Source organism: Lepus europaeus, chromosome 8, assembly GCF_033115175.1.
Source record: "Lepus europaeus isolate LE1 chromosome 8, mLepTim1.pri, whole genome shotgun sequence".
NCBI lineage: Eukaryota > Metazoa > Chordata > Mammalia > Lagomorpha > Leporidae > Lepus > Lepus europaeus.
Window position 1 is genome coordinate 14942007 of NC_084834.1, and position 22152 is coordinate 14964158.

At 41.5% G+C, this 22152-nt stretch overlaps 1 protein-coding gene across 1 annotated transcript in view; it reads left to right on the forward strand.

Moving 5' to 3' along the window:
- Positions 1-22152, forward strand: part of LOC133765222 (rho GTPase-activating protein 20-like) — a 73042-nt gene that overhangs the window by 13231 nt on the left and 37659 nt on the right. Inside the window, exons 3-8 of the mRNA XM_062198880.1 lie at positions 151-315; positions 4062-4205; positions 6676-6717; positions 7895-7979; positions 14327-14404; positions 16560-16626. Coding sequence (XP_062054864.1) covers positions 4180-4205; positions 6676-6717; positions 7895-7979; positions 14327-14404; positions 16560-16626 — 298 coding nt within the window. The 5' untranslated portion in view covers positions 151-315; positions 4062-4179. The remainder of the gene's footprint in view (positions 1-150; positions 316-4061; positions 4206-6675; positions 6718-7894; positions 7980-14326; positions 14405-16559; positions 16627-22152) is intronic.

The following is a 22152-nucleotide window of genomic DNA, read 5'->3' on the forward strand; positions in this document are numbered from 1 at the left end:
TAAAACCTGAAACCCCATTGGCATCTGTAGTTGGAGATCCTTGTCTGAGGAATTGAGATGACAGTTTTATCATGTGTCACTCCTAATGATTGACATCAAACTAGTCTGTGCCCATTGACTAGCTACTCTTTGGTGTTTGCTGTTGAGCAGGGATGCTGATTCTCAGGAGCCTGGCACCTCAAAGGATGCAAGTGCTTCAAATGGACCTGTCCGAAGACTACTGGTGCACGGTCCGATAAAGTTAAGAACGGGTGATAAGAAAACAAAGCGTCAGGCTTTTTTGTACAAGGATGAGCTGAAGATTTCCAATGTTCGGTAGGTACATATGATGCATGCTATCCTGATCATCGTGAAATATATTGTCTCTAACAAAATTCATTTTCATGCACTCTTTCTCAGCAAGTAGCATGTTTTTACTTTGTTTTTGCCAGTGGTTTCATTCTTCACTTAGTAAACAAGCAGTCATGGAAGTTTTATTCTGTATTGTGCCCCTGTAGACAGTGCAATCAAGAATGGGAGAGACGGGGTTCCTCTCTCTCTCTTGTTTTGAACATTTATTTATTTATTTTAAAGGACGAGTTAGAGATGGGGCAGTGAGAGAAAGAGAAGGGTGGGGGAGAGAGAGAGACAGAGACAGAGACAGAGAAAGTCTTCCATCCACTGGTTCACTCTCCAGATGGCAGCAAATGCCAAAGCTGTGCCAGTTTGAAGCCAGGATCCAGGATCCAGGAGCTTCTTCCAGATCTTCCACATGGGTACAGGCGCCCAAGGACGTGGGCCATCTTCTAATGCTTTCCCAGGCCATACCAGAGAGCTGTATTGGATGTTGAGCAGCCGGGACTTGAACTGGCACCCACATGGCATGCTGGCACTGCAGGCAGTGGCTCTACCTGCTACGCCACAGTGCTGGTCCCAGGATTCTTCTTTCTTGAGACTTGCCTAGAGATGATAAAACTAAGAAAGAGACAGTTGAAGATTGTAATAATATGCATCTGATAGTAGCAAATAAACAGTGCCATGTGGAGAGTGTCAGAGAAGAGTCCCACTAGGGTGCCTATGTGAGATGCAACATTGAAACCGTTCCTCTGGTGTGAGAAGCAGCCACCTGTTCTAGACTGGGTATCCCAATTTGCCTGGCCGAGGGGACTGCAGGCCATCATGTATGCAGCTTGACCCTTTGGGAGCAGGGCTTTAGCAAGGCTGATGTTTCTGGAGCTCATTGTAATTGACCAGGTCAGAGGTGAGACTGAGTAAGTGCTCAGGGTTCTGGTCACAGAGGATCTTGACAGATCCCAGTAAGGGGTTGAGGAATTCCTTTGAAGGGGTTTCCTTATGGAAATGACCATATCAGGTAAATATTGTAGCGTATCATTGTGGCTGCTGGGAGATAATGGATTGGAGAGCTGGCAACAATATAGGAGGGAGACTGTGTCCTGGAGATGATAACCCAGATCACCGATACCAAGGACCCCAACTTGGGAGGGACAGTGAAAGCAAAAGGTACAGAGGCAGATTTAGTGTGCTGGTTGGAGATAGACACAAGTGGTCACTCCTACTGTCAGCCTTGAACACAAATGCAACCAGTACATAGCCTGGAATAAGGCAACTGCTTAACGCATGTGTGCAGGGAAGGGGTAGGAAGGAATAGACTGATCTGGACATCTGCTTATCTGCTCCATCTGTGTTTTCATAATTTACAAAATATTATATAAGGCAAAGACGAGTTCCAGAAACAAAATCTCACCAGGAAGCTTTGCAGTGAGTAAAGAAAAATAAAAGTTGCCAGTGCTGCCCTCCCCTTGGCTTCCAGTTCTGCCCTGTCCTAGAGCAGAGAAACAAGGATTGGCAGTGCACCGGCCATAGCGGGCATTTTGGGGGTGAACCAACGGAAGGAAGACCTTTCTCTCTCTCTCCCAGTTTTATAAAATGCAGTCTCATCTTAGTGACAATCATATGAGGTATGTTGGATCAGGGGTGTGTTAAGCGCAGTATGGTGTGTTCAGGGTATCTTGTACCTCCTCTTGCCTAATCCTTGCCTTCATTATCTGAGATGGGTCTGCATTCTTGTTTTCCAACAGGCTCTGATGCTGAGAGAGCCCCAGTGGCTGCCTCAAGGTCACCACAGTAGTCGTGGGCCCATGATTTTTTTCCTTAAGATTTATTTTATTTATTTGAAAGTCAGAGTTAGAGATGTGGAGACAGAGAGGTCTTCCCTCCATTGGTTCACTCCCTAGGTGGCCACAACAGCCAGAGCTGCGCCGATCTGAAGCCAGGAGCCAGGATCTTCTTCCGGGTCTACCGCCTGGGTGCAGGGGCCCAACGACTTGGGCCATCTTCTACTGCTATCCCAGGCCATAGCAGAGAGCTGGATTGGAAGAGTAGCAGCCAGGACTAGAACTGGCGCCCATATGGGATTCCGGTGCTTCAGCAGGCCAGGGCTTTACCCACTGTGCCACAGTGCTGGCCCCGTGAGCCCATGTTTGAAACTAGATCTCTTTATTATAGTACCGGCTCTCACCCAGCTGCCTCAACACTTTGTATTCTTTTGGATCCCATGGCAGATTTTATGACAATTTCATTTCAATAGCTTTAAATCATAGGGAGCCCTGTGGCCAAATCCCTGAACATCCTCCTTAAGGCTTAGAGCTCTTCACATCTACCACTCACCTGAGAGTTAGATTTGTAAAGGAACAAGGCAGCATGCCAGAGGGCGAAAGTGGGTCGGACCAAACCAGTACTGAGCAATCTCACTGCTGAAGCTGCGATATCGTCACCTTGTGCTCTCTGCAGAAAAAAATGAGAGGTGATTTCTTCCCTTATGGATAAGACGTTGAGCACTTGGACTAAGGTACACTTTGTTTTGTGCTTTTATCGTGGCTGCAGTCTGTAGGCCACAGTATTTTTTTAAGCCAGAATCTGTGGGGCAGATGATCTGAACCAAATCTTAAGAAGGGAAATTTGAGCTGGTGTTGTGGCTCACTTGGCTAATCCTCCACCTGCAGCGCCGGCACCCTGGGTTCTAGTCCTGGTTGGGGCACCGGATTCTGTCCCGGTTGCTCCTCTTCCAGTCCAACTCTCTGCTGTGGCCCGGGAAGGCAGTGGAAGATGGCCCAGGTGCTTGGGCCCTGCACCCGCATGGGAGACCAGGAAGAAGCACCTGGCTCCTGGCTTCGGTTTGGCAGTGCACCAGCCATAGCGGGCATTTCGGGGGTGAACCAACGGAAGGAAGACCTTTCTCTCTGTCTCTCTCACTGTCTAACTCTGCCTGTCAAAGAAAAAAGGGAGGGGGGGGGAATTTGAAATAAGCTGTCTTTAGAGAAGGAGTGGAGAGGGTCCCCTCCCCCGACCCGGCCAGGATCAATTTGAATATTTATAGCATCTTTCACAGGCTGGAGAAAATCATCAACTTAAAAATTTAGCCTGCTAGGGATTTATTGAATTTTGAATCCAGCTTGCAGTTAGTTGCCTTGGCAGTGCCAGCCTCAATGACTTCACAGGCTTTGTACAGCCCAGGGACCAGACATTCACCATCCCAGCTTTCAAGGTGCAAAATTTGTAGAAGAATTAAGATTCAAATGTATTTGTGATATCTGAAACTAAGGTTATTCCGAGATTATGTATGTATAGTCTGTCTCTGTGAAGAAGAAAATTTTATAAATAATTCATCCATGATTTAATCTTTGTTCAACCCCTCAGACACTCTGTTGAAGTCAATCAGATGTGCATGACCAGAGAATGAGTGATTCTCTTAAAATGTAACACCTTTAAACTATAGAGTATGGCCTCGAGTCCACAGTCAGCATTCAGAAAGAGACCAATGCATCTGTTGCCACTGGCTGCCATTAATCTTGTGTGTGGGGGCCCCTTGTGGGCCAGCCTTCATTGAGCACATGCTTTTGTCAAGGTCCACCTGACTCTTGCCTGTGCTGTGCACTGAGAGGGAATAGATGGATGTAAGGTGTTCTTGGTTATGGAACATGGAGAATTGGGGTTTGCTCAGGAGAAGATGTGCTCTCATTTAAGAAAAAAAAAAAAACCATCTTGCTTGATGATCTTTTTAGGTACGGCAAAAATATTTACTACAAACATGTAATCCCTGTCAATGAAATATGGATTTCCAAATGCATTGTTGAGGAAGGTGATACCAGTGCCTCCAGGTGCCTGAATATTGGGTGGCCAATGGTCAACTACAGGGCCAAGTTCTTGTAAGTATCACTGCTGAGTCTTGTAACTTTACTTTGATATGGAAGGATATAACCCTTATTGCCTTTTCTAACAAAGATAGAGAAATGCACCTAAATTTTCTTCCAAACTTGTTTTTTTTTGGGGGGGGGGGGTGGGGAGGGAATGATAAGCATTTTAATTTGACCCTGTAATAATCTGCTGCCTCATGCTTTGACTTCCAGCCATGGCACTTGTCTGACACATATTTTCCCCAAGAAGTTTTTATGTGCCAATATGTGTGGAGAGAATGAAATGGGAACTGTGGAATGATTTGCTTTGGTCTGGAGCAATGGTTTTCCAAGGGCTCCATGAGCTACTTGGGGAGTGGGTATTTTGGATTAGTAAAAATAGATTTGAGAGAGCAAGGCTCTGGGACCCCTCTCCAATATCCTCCATCCTCTAGGTCTAGGCTTTTGTGTGTTTCAACTAGTAGAGTAGATCAATTCAGCTTGGAAAAATCCTTTGATTCTCCCAAAGTAATGCCCTAAAGAAATAATACTTGATTATACAAATTAAATTATATCCTGGGTTGCTAGAATTGCTATTTGGTGTCTTCAGTGATACAGCCACCTGAAACAAAGATTTGATTCATGGGATGTGGGTGAGTTTTCCAAGGCCCATTTTGAGGCTGGTATGAGGAAAGGAAACGGGGCTCCATTCCCTAGACATCTTGTGTCTATGTTTTTGTGTACACAGGTACCTTGCAACCCCTGCCTGCTGCTCTGAACAGGCACAAACCATATGTCCTGTGTGTTTTTCACATAGACAGTTCATCCCAGGCACTTCGTGCTCTTTTTTGCTCTGCTCTCCTCATTCCCTCCAGGTCTGTCAGGTCGTATTGAAGTTGATACAAAGGAGATATATCCAAACTGTTAATTAACTCAGTTCTGTGATGGAACTGCTTGCAAATATTACTGAGAAGAAAGACATGCTTGTACCACTGTCTGCATGTCTTCTTGGCCGTGACAACTTTGCTCCCTAGGTTCTCAGATCCTATTGCTTAATGTCTTCTTAATCTTGCAGGTGAAAGGAAGCTGCCTATTTGGGCATATGTGGTGCCCTTGATGAGGAGTTCCACTAGACAGTTTTTTGAATGAGGGAGAAGCGTGGGCACGAGGTGGACATAGGCTGTATTGGCTATGAAGCTATGTAAACACATACAACACATTTACAACACCGCCCAGCTCCGAGTACATTTCCTGTTGGCTGTTATCACTCTTATGCAAATTGGCATAAGTAACCAGTGGTGTTCAAGTCCATATGAAGGTGGAAAGCCAAGGAAATGTCCACTTTGCTGTGGAAGCATGTCCTGAGAAGGCATAGAAATGCAGCATGGAGGAGCTCTTGCTGGTAGAAATAGGAAATGTGGCAGCCCCTGCAGAAAAACGTGTTGCTTCCATGAGTTCAATGTAGGATGACCACAGGACTGAGCAGTTCCACTCTGGAATGTAGGTCCAAGGAAAGTGTAAACATACATATATTCTATGTTTGTTCCTAACTCTGACTTTTGGGCACAAATGTTCCTAGCAGTGGTGTTCATTAGAGCCAGACATTAGCAACAAATCACATGTTCATGACCTGATGAATGGATAGTTAGGATGTGTAGGATCTGGGGGTGGTGGGGAATAGGGCGTGGCTGTTTACTAGCGAGCAGGGTTTGCTCTTGGGATAATGCAGATATTCATGAGCAAGGTATTACAGATGCTGCCGGCACAGGACCCAGTCATATAAATGGTCAGTTTTATTTTCATGTAGTTAATCACTCCCCAGCTGTTTTGGATGCTAGTAAATTATAAGCCCATGTATGTTTGAAACTGCAGATCTTTCTCACTTTGGATTTCAAATACATTCATGATGTAGCAGAAAGGATATAAAACATTAGTCACCAAACACTAGGTGCTTTGACATTCTTCAGCACATCATAGCACTGAAATGATTTTCGAGGTATTTATTTGACATCTGACAATTCTGCAGCCTCTGTGCAGTACAGTGGTATGGATTTCCCCGCTAAAGGGAGCTCAGAGCATTCCATTCACATGCCCAGTCTCTTCAGTATGACCTAATCTGATCATAATGCTTTTTCCATTTGAATAGCACTTCAAGCTACAAGAGCACTCTGAGGTTTAATGACCTCCACTTTCGATGGTGGATACTGAGACTCATGTCAGTTCAGTGACTCCTGTGATCACTGAGCTAGCATCCCATAGTTGCAATCCAGGGTTTTGTTTCAAGTCAGCTTCTCCTTCCCTTTAAGAACTCTTTCCCATCACTGTCATGTGGCTGTACAAGAGCGGACTCCACCCAGAGCCCTTGTATGCAAGGGCACTACTTAGCCTGAGTCCCTGTCACCCACAATTGCCTGCTGGTGTGTTTATCTGCAATGGTAGTCTTAATCAGTTGGAATTAGTCTTTCATGTAGCTTACTATTTTCTCTGACTTCTCTGCTTGCAGTTCCAGAACATTCATGGAAAAATGGGAACGCTTGCTGGACAGGTATTCTCTAGCATACACGTTTTGAATCTTCAGTGTGTGATAGGAGGCATAAATCTCTGCGAGCAGTGCCCCTACATGATTCCCACTTAAAAATGCTCTTCCCACTTAAAAATACTCTCAGATGATCTTGCAATCCTTGGTTCCTCTACATGTGCTGTAAGTCATGTTCCCTCATTCACATGAATGTTGTATTCATTGTTGAAGAAGTTCAAGATGTATCTTTCATCTTTTCCTCCGTACAGCCTATGGATCAGAGCTAACAATATTCCCAATATGTATTAAATGTCTATAAATATAGCTAGTACTGAGCTACTCAGTAGCTGAGTGGATCTACTCAGTGCTCTACTGAGTGAGTCTGAAAGCACCTGTTGCTTCCTACACTTGAAGCCATGAAGGTGGTCCAGATAGGTAAACTTTGAGGGGTGGATCTGCTGCCCAAACCACACATCAAGACACTCCCTATTATTTTCCAGGCCATGCCGTCTTTCCCAGAATTATTTTCCTACTCATCTGGTTTTGTTGTTCTTGGTTTGGCTTTTTAAAGATTTATTTATTTATCTGTTTGGGAGGTAGAGCTACAGAAAGAAGGAAAGGTGGAGGGTAAGATCTTCCATCCACTGGTTCACTCTCCAAGTGGCCGCAGTGGCTGGAGCTGGGCTGATCTGAAGCTAGGAGCCAGGAGCTTTTTCCTGGTCTACCGCGGAGCTACAGGGGCCCAGGCCTTGGGCCATCTTCTACTGCTTTCCCAGGCCATAGCCAGGAGCTGGATTGGAAGAGGAGCAGCCGGGCCTCGAACCGGTGCCCATATGGGATGCCGGTGCCACAGGCGGTGGGTGATGTTACCTCGTATGCCACAGCGATGCCACTCCTCATCTTTTGACCTTGCTGAGTTCTACAAATCTAAATATAAATAATATAAAAGTTATTTATACATAAATATATTTATATCCTGTAAGTATGCTATAGATATCTGTGCACAGAAATACGTATGTATGTCTCTGTATCAGTATATGTATTAGCTAGCTCAAACAAGAGTTTCGTGTGTGTGTATATATATATATGTATATATGTACATATAAATGATGAGAAATATATAGAAAATTTTTGCCACATGAATTGATTTGATGAGAAACATTAGCTAATTCATTAATTTTTGTTTCTTAATGATTTTTATCAGGTGTATAACTGAGTCGAAAGAGAAAGATCAAAAGCAGACCACACTTCTGCAGATAGAATCACTCACCGATAGCAACATTCCTTATGTAAGTGTGTTTCAGACTCCACATTTTAAATTCCAATTTCCTGACTTTGAAAGAGAGGTAGAGACAATGGGGATAGAGGTTTTAGGTAGAGAAACAGGTAGAGATCAAGCAGTATGGGAAGAGGAACAATATAATGGAACAGAGGAGGGGATGAGAAGAAGAGGGAGGAGAGAGTGAGATTGGAGTGACAGAGAGAGATGGGAGAGAGAGAGTATTCAGAAGGGAACATGGAGAAATATATCTTTACCTACACATGCAGTTTTTTTGTGTACATAAAAAGTAAACGTTAGGTTATATGAAGCATTGGGAATCCACGATAACTCAATGCTTATGCTTAGAAAGAATATTTCCTGTTAAATATACACGAAGTTTCATGTTTTCATAAAGTGTTTTTCCCAAGCCAGTATTCTGGGAATTTAAATATTTCTCTTCATTTGTCACTGCTTTCAAACAATGGTTTTGTTTGTTCCCAGTTTTTCAATATTTATTTCATGTTAAAATATTTTTATTTATTGGGAAGGAATTTTAAAACCCTGAAATGTGTGAAAGAGTGATAGGAATATCACACCCAAATGTGCTGATTTGATAGCATCCTGTCCTATTTTTGTTCCATAATTTATTTTCTCTGTCTCTCTCTTGATATGTGTCTGGATATGCTTCTTTCTGAAGGCAGTTACATATGCTGCATGCCTTTATCTTCGAATACCTGTGTATTCCCAAGATCAAGATATAGTCTTAGATAAACACCATACAGTCCTCACCTGGAAATTGAACATTGGTATAAATAATATTGTCACCTGTTGTTCATGTCATGTTCCAATTGATTGTTCTAGTAATGCTCCCTTTGTGGAACAGAATCCACTCTCGGAGTTAGGTATTGCATTGAGCTGGTTACGTCCCATACCAAAGTCTGTCAGGATTGAATTAAACTTGAAGGGGTGAACCTTTGGAGAGATCGGTGTGTGTCTTCCTCATTTTTGTGTGTTGTAGGGAAGAATAGCTTCAGTTGGATCACATTTGATTTCTAACATTAAGACACACTAGCCCAGATCTTCATAACGGTGACCATGATAACACTGATACGCTATTTGACTTTTTCTTTACAGCGGCTTCAGATCACAAAATGTGGTATTTGCAGTAGAAAAAGCCTAGTCCAACACAGCCATTTACCAGCAGCTAATCAGAGCCAGGCATCTTTTATGAGCTGTTTTCCATAACCAGAGGAATTGCTTGAAGAAGTTGAGAATGGAGTTCTCCTGTAGGGAGGAGCACCCTTGTCTCAACCTGCTTTGGTTTTAGTTGTGGCAAATGGTTGCTCATCCTGGAATTTTTCAAAATCAGTTTCATTTATGTATGGTTTTCATAAAATAACCATACCTAATGCTATTCATTCACACTTGAAAATCTGAGTTTTCTCTAATTTTATCTTGATTTTATCTTACAGAAACTTGCCATTTCCTGTAGTAAAGTTCTGGTGCCAACCAATTTTCTAATTTGCTTTCATCCAAAAATGTGTTGATTTCAGCTTCACCTTTTTTTAAAAAAAAATTTTTTTTATTTATTTGAAAATCAGACTTACACAGAGAGAGGAGATGCAGAGAGAGAGAGAGAGAGAGAGAGAGAGAGATCTTCCATCCGATGGTTCACTCCCCAATTGGCTGCAATGGCCAGAGCTGCATGGATCCGAAGCCAGGAGCCAGGAGCTTTTTCCAGGTCTCCCACACAGGTGCAGGGGCCTAGGGACTTGGGCCATCCCAATGCTTTCCCAGGCCACAGTAGAGAGCTGGACTGGAAGTGGAGCAGCCAGGTCTTGAACCGGCACCCATATGGGATGCCAGCACTTCAGGCCAGGGCGCTCACCCACTGCACCACAGCGCCGGCCCCTCAGCTTCACTCTTGAAAGGTACTTTTGCTGAACCTGGAAAGAATATAATATTTCTCTCTCTACGCCTTGCAGATATCCCACTGTGTTCTGATCACGATGCTTTCTGATAGCTTGAGTGATCCATGGTGACTGTCTTATTTGCCTATTTTTGTATCCCTGCTTTCAGGATCTGTGCTCCTTCTCTGACTTACAGTAATATGACCACAATGTGCCAAAACATGGTTTTCTTTGAATCTATTTTGTTTGATATTTTCTGAGTTCCTTTAATTTGTAACTTTTTAAAAAAGATTTATTTATTTACTTGAAAGTCAGAGTTACACAGAGGGAGAAGGAGAGGCACACACAGAGAGAGGTCTTCCATCCACTGGTTCACTCCCCAGATGGCTGCAACGGCTGGAGGCACTCCGATCCGAAGCCAGGAGCTAGGAACTTCCTCCGGGTCTCCCACGTGGGTGCAGGGCCCAAGGACTTGGGCCATCTTCTACTGCTTTCCCAGGGCACAGCAGAGAGCTGGATGGGAAGTGGAGCAGCAGGGACTTGAACTGGCACCCATATGGGATGCCAGCATACAGGCAGCGAGCGACCTTACCCGCCATGCCACAGCACCAGCCGCTAATTTGTAACTTTTTATTTTTGTCAAATTTGGGGAAATTTCACAGTGAGTGCAAACATTTTTTCCTTCTTGTAGGCAGCAAATAGATGGGTTTTGTTTGTTAATCCATTCAGCCAGTCTGTGTCTTTTAACGGGGGATTTGAAGGCATTTACATTCAAGATGACTATTAATAAGTAACTACTTTGCCCTGCCATTTTCCCAAAAATATTCCTGTTTTTTACATTGAATTTCCTTTGAACTTTTACTGAGGGATTTTCTTCCTTTACCTTCTTTTGTAGTGATGACCATGTTTCTGTGTGCAACACATCCTTAAGCATCTTTTGTAGGGCTGGACGGGTGGTGATAAATTCTTTGAATTTCTGTTTGTTATGGAAGATCTTTATTTCACCTTTGCTCAAAAATGAGATCTTTGCAGGCATAATATTGTTGGATGACATTTTTTTTTCTTTTAAGCCTTGGAGTATATCTGGCCATTCTCTCCTTGCTTGTAGGGTTTCTGATGAGAAGTCTGCTGTGAGTCTAACTGGAGATCCTCTAAAAGTACTGTGGCATTTCTCACATGCACATTTTAGAATCTTCTCTTTCTGTTTTACTGTGGTGAGTTTGATTACAATGTGGCATGATGAGGATATTTTCTGGTTATGTCTATTAGGAGTTTCGTGTGCTTCCTGTACTTGGATGTCGCTTTCTTTCTCCAAATTAGGGAAGTTTTCTGTTATTTCATTAAAAAGGCATTCTAATCTTTTCTCTCTTTCCATGCCTTCAGGAACTTCTGGAACCTGTATGTTGGGTCACTTTATAGTAACTTGTAGATTTCCAACAGTGTTTTTTAGGTTTCTAATTTCCTCTTGTCTTTGGTTTCATTGTATAGTTTCCTGTGCTTTGTCTTCCAAGTCTTATATTCTTTCTTCTTTTTTTTTCTATATGCAGAGTGGGCAGTGAGAGAGAGAGACAGAGAGAAAGGTCTTCCTTTGCTGTTGGTTCACCCTCCAATGGCCGCCACGGCTGGTGCGCTGCAGCCGGCGCACCATGCTGATCCAAAGGCTGGAGCCAGGTGCTTCTCCTGGTCTCCCATGGGGTGCAGGGCCCAAGCACTTGGGCCATCCTCCACTGCCTTCCTGGGCCACAGCAGAGAGCTGGCCTGGAAGAGGGGCAACCGGGACAGAATCTGGTGCCCAGACTGGGACTCAAACCTGGTGTGCCGGCACTGCAGGCGGAGGATTAGCCTATTGAGCCGCGGCACTGGCCCATATTCTTTCTTCTTCACCGATCCTGTTGTTAAGGCTCCCCACTGCATTTTTAATTCATTTTATTCAATTCTTCATTTCATTTTGATTTCTCTTTAAGGTCTCAATTTCATGGAGGAAATTTTCTTTCATGTCCTGTTCAGATTTCAGTAGTTTGTGCATTTGTATCTGATAACTTCTGTGTAATCATGATCAACTTTTAAACTTCATTTCTTCTGCCTCAATGTATTCACAATCTAGTATTGAAGGGTTTTACTCTTTTCAGGGTGTCATGTTGTGTTCCTTATTCTTGTTTCTTGAACTGGTGGGTTTGTTGTTTGGCATGTGTGGAGATACTCGTTGGTTTCTTCCTTTTCTTCTTCTTTTTTTTTTTTTTTTGTCTAGTGGATTTTATCTTTGTACTGTGGCTCTGTAGATAAGTGGAATGTCTACTTTCAGTGAATATCTAGCTTGTAGTTGGTGTGGTCAGGGAGCTCTGTTCAGTTCTCCGGGGTTAAGGGCATGTCTGAGGTAATACACCCAGGTTTGGCACAGTAAATCATCTCTCTCTCTCTTTTTTATCAGAAGGGAAATTTTTTCTACTCAGCCGAGCTCTTCTCCTTAATGGAGACCAGTGCCTTAGCGCTAGCCCCAGTGGCTATAATATTCATCCACTCTGTTCCAAGGAGCACACAAAGGATCTGTGCAGTCCTCAGTGTAAGTTCAGATTCCCCAGCAATGTCTCTGTCCAGGTAACCAGGAAGCCGTGAGCATGTGGAGTCTCCCAGTGTGAGTGTCCAGAGTCCCAGCCTCACCGTGGATCCTGCCTCACACCCTCAGTTTTTTTCACAGTCCCAGTAGAGAAGCCTCACACAGTCACAGGTTCCTATCCCCTTGTTAGTTCTTCCCACCAGTCAGGGGTCTCCACTCGACTAGTTGCTGGGCATGGACACCAGGTGGCACAGCTGTTACATATGTCCAAAATGGCACCTGCTCTATTGGCTTGTTACAGAATGGCATTGTAAAGTGATTGGGGAGAGAAATTGTGTCCATACTTTTTTTTTTTTTTCTCTTATAGCTTGGAAGGTACACTATCCCCGTTGGGGCTCAAAGCCAAGTTTTCTCTAGGCTCTCTTTGCAGCTTAATCACCAGTGCCTTGGACTACTACTACTACTGTATGGTCTCACCTCACTTTTCAATGCCAGTGCGTAGGCTCTGGGCTGCTGAGCTGGCTCTCGGCTATTGGAGTCCCAAGTTGTGGGCATCCATGCCATCCATGGAAGGTCCACCATGTCCCTCTAATTTTGGTAGAGTTTCCTCTGGCATTTTCTCCCCAACTCTTCCCTGAGACTACACTCTCTCCACTTTTTAAAAACTATCTTCCCCTGGACTAGAGCAGTAAGCTCTAATTTTTTCAGTCATACCTTTCTTCCTTCTTCAGACTGGCTGTTTCCAGTTTATGTATTTTCAAATTTGTTGTCTTCCTATTTGCCATCTCACTTGTGCTTTTTAGTCCACCCACTGCATTGTTCTTTCAGATATTTTTCACAGCTAAAGTTCCCATTTTGAAATATCTTCTGTTTTTGTGCTGGGACAGCCTCTACTTTTTTTTTTTTCATTTTCAGCACATTTGTTTCAATGTCTTGGAGCACATAGCTGCTTTTGTTTCATAATATTCATATGAAACTCTTAGAGATCTGGTCACATTTCCCTAGGCTGTTATATATCAAATAACATCTCATATGGAAAAGAAATGAAACTCATTTCCATATTTTCTAATTATTGAATAGTTATTTAAATTACATGCTTATAAGCATCTCCATCTATTGTGTTCATAGAGAGAACAGGATCAGAAAAGAAGGCCCATATCCTTGTACTGCTTATTTTGCATTTAATGATTTCCATATACCATGAAAATTCATTATGTTACAAACCAGATAAATTGGAAAAAGATGAGTAAGCCTTTAAAAGAGTTTTTTTTTCCTTAAAAAACTCTGTAAAAGTGTTCATATACAGTTTTAAAATTCTGTGGGTATCTCAAAAAAGAACTCAAATGTCTAGAATTTTCAGCCTTGAATTCTGGGTTCATGGAATCAATACATTTTGACAATGAAAATCTAAAAAGGATGATCTGACTAGGAGAAGGTATTCCCTACATAGTGGTTTACAGAGCAAGAATGCCTGTGAGAGCCAGTTCTTACTCTCATTTGATGAGGACTGAACATATGATATGCAAAGAAATCAATCTAAACATAAAAACACAACTCATCAAGAGAAGGAGAGAGACTAACTCCTTGTTGAACTATTCCCTGCATGATGGAGACTCTTTGGGTGTTGGGCTCTTTCTGAATTGAGGTTCTTTCTCTTTGGGCCTTAGCAGTTATATTTTTAGTACCATAACTCCTCTATTAGAAATATGTTAATTGATTGAAATTCTTTCTTCTGGCTTTGTGTTATGTAAAGTAATAAAAATCAGTTATCATTAAGGTTTGGTGCTTCATATGTATTTTGCTTTGTCATTACTCAAACTTTACTCTGAATCCAAGAGTTTCATAATTATGTAATCATATACTTTAACATTCTCCTGTATTAGCAGTTTTTTCTTCTTTTCCCTTTTACAGTCTGGAATTATAACAGTTACCAATTTAGACACCGTGAATGACGTTATCCATATGGCACTACCAGTGCTAGGATTAAGTGTAAGTAATCTGAAAGATACTTTTAGTTAGTTAAATAACAACTTTGGTTTTTGAGATGAATATGTGTTCCCCTTGATCCAGATACATGCACACATGCTTACAGTGCATATTTGTAAAATACAGTTCCGGGCAAAGATACCAATCGTAGGCAGCAATATATTTTGTCCCAAAACCATGTGCACATGTGGGAATGGAAAACATCGGAGATATATTTGTCTATGTATGGGTATTGCTCTTCTGTTCGGATTTTAAATTTCATGTGAACTGAAAGCTACAATTTAATGAAATTGGAGTATAATTTCAGATTGCTATTGTCATGTATTTTATTTTTGTGTATATATATACACACACACACACACACACACAAATATCTTACGTGCTTCCTAATACGAAGGTTATAAGCTTGTCTGTTGGGTTGCTATTTCTGTATATTCTGGTTTCTCCAATCCCACACCTATCATCTCAGTGTACACAAACCTAATAGACATGTCTAGTTGAATATTTTTTTTAATTTTTGAGGGTCAGAGAGGACAGAGATAGCAAGAGAGACAGACAAAGACAGAGAGACACACAGAGAGGAAGACACAGAAATACATAGAGAGGGTGCTCCCTTCTGTTGGTTCAATCTCTAGATGCCCACAGCACCTAAGGGTGGTCTGAAGCTAAGGTCTGGATCCAGGAGTACAATTCAGGTATCCCACGTGGGTGGCAGGGACCCAGTTACTTGAGAATTCATAGCTGCTTCCCAGAATGCACATTAGCAGGGAGCTAGAATGAGGACCTAGAACTTGGATTGGAACCCAGCTGTTGTGGCGTGAGTCTCAGGCATCTTAAGACCACCATGCTAAAATCTCACTCCTTGTAAATTTTGACATGAAGAACACCTGCATAAAAGCCGTATGCCTTAGATGCTGATTCAGGGAATGATATATCTGGTGCCTCTAATAAATTATTAAAGAGCAAGATAAGAGTTGAATGAAAGTTTGCTATTTGGGGAATGTGTGTGCACACCACATACATGTCTTTTTTAAAAACTTCTTTTATTTGAGAGACATAGACACACAGAAGAGTTTATGTCTATGGTTTCCCTCGACAAGTGCCTACAGCAGCAGTGGAGCTGATGCCTGGAGCTGAGAACTTAATCCAGGTCTCATGTGTAGATGATGGAAAGCCAGCTAAATCCACTAAAACACAGCATTCTTCAAAGAGACCGGAGATAGCTGAGAGTGGAATGATCAGGATTAGACTTCCCTTTACTAGTGAAGTGGCATAAATATGAGTCCTTATTCCTTAGGTCACTTGGGGTAATAGCATTGTGATCCTTGTCAAAAGTCATATGGCATGAATCTGGGGTGTAGTCTTGGAGGCTCAGAGAGGGACCGAAGTTACTTTGGTCAGTCCTGTTAACTCGAAGAGCATTGGCACTGGTCCCAATTATTTTCTTCTTTGGAAATGTAGAAACGCTAAAGAAATACATCCTTGATCTGGCTAAAAAGCCCATGAGAGTTTCTCAGGCATGGAAAGCCAAGACACTGTGGCAAAAAAAAATGACCTAAATGGAAGATCTCTGTGAGTGAGATCCCAGTGGAAAGAACAGGCCATCAAAGAAGGAGGCACCTTTCTCTGAAGGGAGGAGAGAACTTCCACTTTGACTGTGACCTTGTCTAATAAGGCCGGAGTTGGTGAACCCAAGAGGCTTCCATAGCCTTGGCAGCTCATGACAAGAGCCTCTGGTGATTACTGACGTCATCAATAAGAGTGTTATTTGTTAAATCAATAATAGGAGTCACTGTGCACTTGCTTCCCATGTAGGATCTCTGTCTTTAATGTGTTGTACTATGTGAATTATAAGACTTATCTTCAAACAGTACTTTATGCTTTGTGTGTCTGTGTGGGTACAAAGTGTTGAAATCTTTCTTAGCATATACTAAGTTGATCTTCTGTATATAAAGCGAATTAAAAATGAATCTTAATGAAGAGTTGGTTGGGAGAGGGAGTAGGAGATGTGATGGTTTGCAAGTGGGAGGGTGGTTATGGGGGGAAATGCTTTCAAAATTTATATTTATTAAAGTTTTCTAAAAAAAAAAAAAGGAAATACATCCTTGAAGTATGCCCTGACAAAGACTTGTGATGCTTAGTTCTTTTTGTCTCTTAGGGCTCAGAAACGGACTACCAAATGTGGGTCTATTCAAACCAGAGAAAGAACTCTTACCCACTCATTGGTAAGTGTCCAGCAAAATAAAAAATGAAATGTATTGCTTCAAAACGGTAACTATTAATTTCCAGACTATGCATTGTCTGTTCTTAAGCTTAAATATCTTTACAAGGGAGAAAACAACCTCATGTAGTCAGTACTCATTTATAAAATTAATTGCCAAGTGTGTACTCTACCCCGGGTGCCTGACAACATATCTTCATACAGCAATTTAAGTTGTAGTTGGAGAAGAAACTGAAGTTTTATTCTCTGCTTTTCCATGTGGATAACACAACTGTCTTGGAATAGTCCTTTTTTTTCTTTTTTATAATGAAATGAAAATGGAGTTGAATTTCATCTCTCCAAACATTCGATTGATGCCTATATACTGGTTTGTATTCCCCTTTTCTATTTCTTGTCTCATAGGTAACCTCTATTTTTAAGTCTTGCAAAATCTGTCACGTCTGTGTCCAAGTATACCACTCTCCCTCCTCCTTCCTTTCTTATTCTTTCTTTTAAGTTTTATAATAACATACTTTCAGTTTACTTTAAAATTATATGCTTAACCCTCCACTAAGTAAAAATTTTACCAATAGTAAGAAAGAACAACAACACTGTTCTGAATAGTAGAGGATCAGATTATTATTTACAGACAAGGGCTTTAAACAATAATCACATCTCAAAATGTGAATTTTTCTCATATACATTAAATTTTTGTACTCTGTTTGGTACCAGAGATCAAGGAAAGCATATGATATTTGTCTTTTGGGGGACTGGCTTATTTAACTAAATATAATGGTTTTCCAATGCATCCCTTTTATCGCAAAAGACAGAATGTCGTTCTTTTTTGTGGTTGAATAGTATTCCATAGTATGTATATAGCACATTTTCTTTACCCAGTCATTGGTTGATGGACAGTTGGGCTGATTTTATATCTTAGCTATTGTGCAATTCAGCCACAATAAACATGGGGGTACAGATAACTCTTTCATGCACTGATTTCATTTCCCTTGGTAAATTCCCAGGTGTGGGATGGCTGGGTCACATGATAGGTCTATTTTCCTGTTTTTGAGGAATCTTCATACTGTGTTCCATAATGGCTGTATTAACCTACATTTCCACAGATGTGTATTAGGGTATCTTTTTCCTACGTCCTCACAAACATTTCTTGTTTGTTGATATTTGCATGAATTCCAATTTAATTAAGGTAAGGTAAAACCTCATGGTGGTTTTGTTTGCATGTCTCAGGTAGCTAGTGATCCTTAGGATTTTTCATGTGTCTCTTGGCTACGTGAATGTCCTCTTTTGAAAAATGCCTGTTCAAGTCCTTTGAGCATTTTGTAGCTGGGTTGCTTGTTTTGTTGTTGTTGAGTTTCTTGAGCTCTTTATAGATTCTAGATCTTAATCCTTTATCTGCTGTATAGTTTTCCAGTGTTTTATTCCATTCTGTCATTTGCTTCTTCACTTTGTTGAGTGTTTGCTTTGTAGAAGTTTCTTACTTTGGTGTAATCCCATTTGTGTATTTTTGCTTTGATCTCCTTGCTTCCAGGGTCTTTTTCAAGAGGTGTTTGCCTATGCCAGTGTCTTGCAGAGGTTCTCCAATGTTCTCTAGCAGTTTGATGGTATCATGTCATAGCTTTAGATTCTTGACCCATTTTGAGTTGACTTTTGTATAGGGTATATAGCTATATAGGTAGGGTTCTTATCTCATACTTCTGCACATGTATATCCAACTTTCCAGCACCATTTGTTGAAGATACTGACCATTCTCTAGGTATTGATTTTAGCTCATTTGTCCAAAGATCAGTTGGTTGTACATGTTGAATTGGTTTATGAAGATTCTATTCTGTTTCATTGATCTATGTATTTATTCTAGTGTCAGATCCAAGCTGTGTTGATTATCAATGCCTTGTAGTATGATTTTTTTAAAAAATATTTATTTATTTATTTATTTGAAAGTCAGAGAGAGGAGAGACAGAGAAAGAGAGAGATCTTCCATCTGATGGTTCACTCCCCAGTTGGCCGCAATGGCCAGCGCTGTGCCGATCCAAAGCCAGGAGCCAGTAGCTTCTTCCAGGTCTCCTATGTGGATGCAGGGGCCCAAGGACTTGGGCCGTCTTCTGCTACTTTTCCAGGCCATAGCAGAGAGCTGGATTGGAAGTGTAGCAGCCGGGTCTTGAACCAGCATCCATATAGGATTCCGGCACACCAGGCCAGGGCGTTAACCCACTGTACCACAGTGCTGGCCCCTGTAGTATGCTTTGAAATCTAGTATTGTGATGCTCCCAGTTTTGTTTATGTTGTTTAGTATTGTTTGAGCTTGTTGGGCTCTCTGGTGTTTCTATATGAATTTTAACATCATATTCTTTAGATCTGAGGAGAATGCCTTTGGTATTTTCATTGGATCACATTGAATCTGTAAATTTCTTTCTGTCATATGGACATTATGATGATATGTCTTCTGATCCATGAACATGGAAGATTTTTCCATTTTTCTCTGTTTTCTATTTCTTTCTTTAATGTTCAATAATTTTCATTGTAGAGATCTTTCACCTTCTTGGTTCAATTTATTTCAAGGTGTTGACATTTTTGTAGCTATTGTGAATGGGACTGATCTTACAAGTTCTTTGTCAGGCTTGGCATTGTCTGGGTACACAAAGTCTATTACTTTTTTTGCATTGATTTTATATCCTGCAACCTTACCAAGCTCTCTTATGAGTTCCAGTAGTCTGTTAGTGGAGTTTCTGGTTCCCCTGTGTTTGTGAGTGTGTGTGTGTGTGTGTGCATGTCATCTGTAAACACATATATATTTATTGTGAAATTATGCCAAGAAGTTATTTGAGCATGATTAACAATTAAGATAATCACATTCAAACTCCTAAAAGGTTTTCTGATTAACAAACATGTACAGTTCAGCCATTCTTTTTGTTGAATTTTCTAGCACTTCATCTTGAGGTTGTTGATAAAAACATTATACCCCTCCTAAAAGAGTTGTTGAATTAACCTATATAAAGAAGAAACCATTCATGAATCATCATGTGTTTCAGTGTCTCTCATAGAAACAAGCCCCGGAAAGGAAAGGAGGCGAACCATTTGTCATAGACTTTGTAATATAATGCTGGTGATTTCTATGAAAATCATACAATATTACTTACCGGGGCAATCTCCCTATTCTTCTTTCAACAGTCATGTAAAGAAACTAATTTGTAATTTATAATGTTTTCAAGTCACTTACAAAATTTGAAAAACAAAGTTTCTGTTCTTTCCGAATGTACTTTGTCAGTCTCAGAATCCAGGAATTGCTAAATACATCTGAGGACAAAAGCCAACCACCTATTTTATGATGTTTTTCCTTTTTTTTTTTTTTTTAAGGGAAAGGGTTTATTGGAGAATACCCTACAGACCAGAGTGAAGGGGCGGCGAAGGAAAAAGAGGAGACTGTAAGAGAGAGAGACAGAGAGGAGAGAGGAGGGAGGAGAGAGGCGAGAGGATGAGAAGCCAACAGAGCAGGGAGCAGAGCCAAGAGAGCATGTATTCAGGAACAGGCCCTTTTAAAACTTTGCCTGAGGGCGGGCAGGGAATCCCATTAGGATGGGGGTGGAGCCTGGCTCAGGTAGCTGGGCTGTGCAGCCACCTGGCTAAAACTGCACCAGTTTCCTAACATTCCCCCCTTTTGTTTTTTATAAAGCAGGATTTCTATGGGGTTACATTAGTCCCAAAAGCCCAGGGAGGGTAGAGGGATGATGATCTGTCTTTAGAGCTACTTCCTGCTGGCATGGGGCGATGTCTCAGGCTGCTGTCTCCTGGGTGGGGAGCCGAGTATCTTCCTGTAGCAGCATTTGGTTGACTGCCTGGTTGTTGAAGGCCTTTCCTTTGTTCCATTATAACTTGCTGTAAACACTTAGACACTGTAGTATAAAAGACAGGGTTGAGAATAGTAACCAATGATCCTAAGAGTAGCATTAACCATTTCATAGAGGAGAGGAAATTGAGGGGGGGGTCTCTGGATCCTTGTGGGGACAGTTTGATGGATGTGGCTTAAAGCTGGTCCCAGCCAAGACTGGGAGAAAAGGCCACTTAGCTTTTGCAGGTAGCTGGGCTTGTCTGTAGAGAAATTCTGAACAATCGTACAACATTAAGTGGGAAGAGGACCATCAGTACACACAGGTTGGGAGTAGAGCCATTGGTGGTAGAGTAGATGCTATAGTTGCAAAAGAATGAGGCCCAAGTGGGCCTCTGATGTTTTTCCTTAATTTTGACATCTTTGTAACAAGATAGCAATAGAGATAGTGTGAAAATCAAATACTGTAAATGAATTTATTGAGTAGATGTCATTTGTTTATGTCAAATGTTTTTTTCTGGAGGATGATTTGGACCTGAACAATAGCATGCATGGTGACTGGCTCTAAGAAATCCTAAGAGTGTATCTGTCATTGGTGACCCCTAGCAGTCATTATGGACGTGTGTTTAATATACTCTCAGTTCCTGATCATCTTTTTCTGTCCTGGTTATGCTGATGGTTTGGTTTTATTAATATTGCAGTGATAGAAGCTTCTTTTACCATGAAAGAGACAAGGTGCTATAATTCGTGCTCTGAACAGAGTATTAATGTCCCATGAAATGGAACATTTAACTAATATGTCAGAAATTGAAGAAAGGGAGCTTTCACTTTGTTGTTGAAAAGAAAATCCCTTTGACAGCACAGAATCATGAAAACATGTTCGAAGTTTAGTTTTTGAGAGGCAAAAATAGAAACAGAATGTTAAATTGCTAGTTCTATCCTTAAAGGTCCACAAAGATTGGAGGTGTCCTAGAGCAAGGAGCCAGAAGGCAGGTCATCAATCCAGTCTTCCACGTGAGTGGCAGGAACATCAGTATTCAAGACAACAGCTCTGCATCTTAGGGTCTGATCTGCATTTGCAGAGAGATTCAGTCAGGATCCATGATCAAGGACCAAACCAGGTGGTTCCGTGTGGGACACAGGTGTCTTCATGGACATCTCAATTGCTAATACCCAGCAGTAGCAGAGGATCTTTGAGAATTTCTTGGGTTGCCAGCAATTTAAAAATGAGAGAGGAAAGCAATGACTGTACATGTACTCTGTGAACATCAGTTGGTAGGATGGCTCTGGGTCTCTAACACTCTGCAGCACTCCCTCAGCTAGTTAGCTGTGAGGGGCTCCCGAGAGGGCCCAAGTAGGAGGGAAGTGTAACAGCAGACTATGGCCCCAGTGCTCTTGAGAATCACAGGCTATAAAACTGACAGAGAAATGAAGTCTCTTTTCATGATCTAACATCGTGGGCGAGAGATTCTAGATTACAGCAACTCATGACATATATGGCCCAATCATTTAAAAAATGCAGACCACTGATGTTTACTCATATGAGGATGGTAAGTATGGAAAGGGGTGGAATCTGGTTGAAATTGATCACATCTTTTTTTTTTTTTGTGAGGTGTAAAAATCTAGTTGGAGGCAGATTTTAGGAGGCCTTATACTTTACAATGGAAATAACAAGTCATCAATGTGTAGTGCACTGAGGGATCTTGGTCTTCT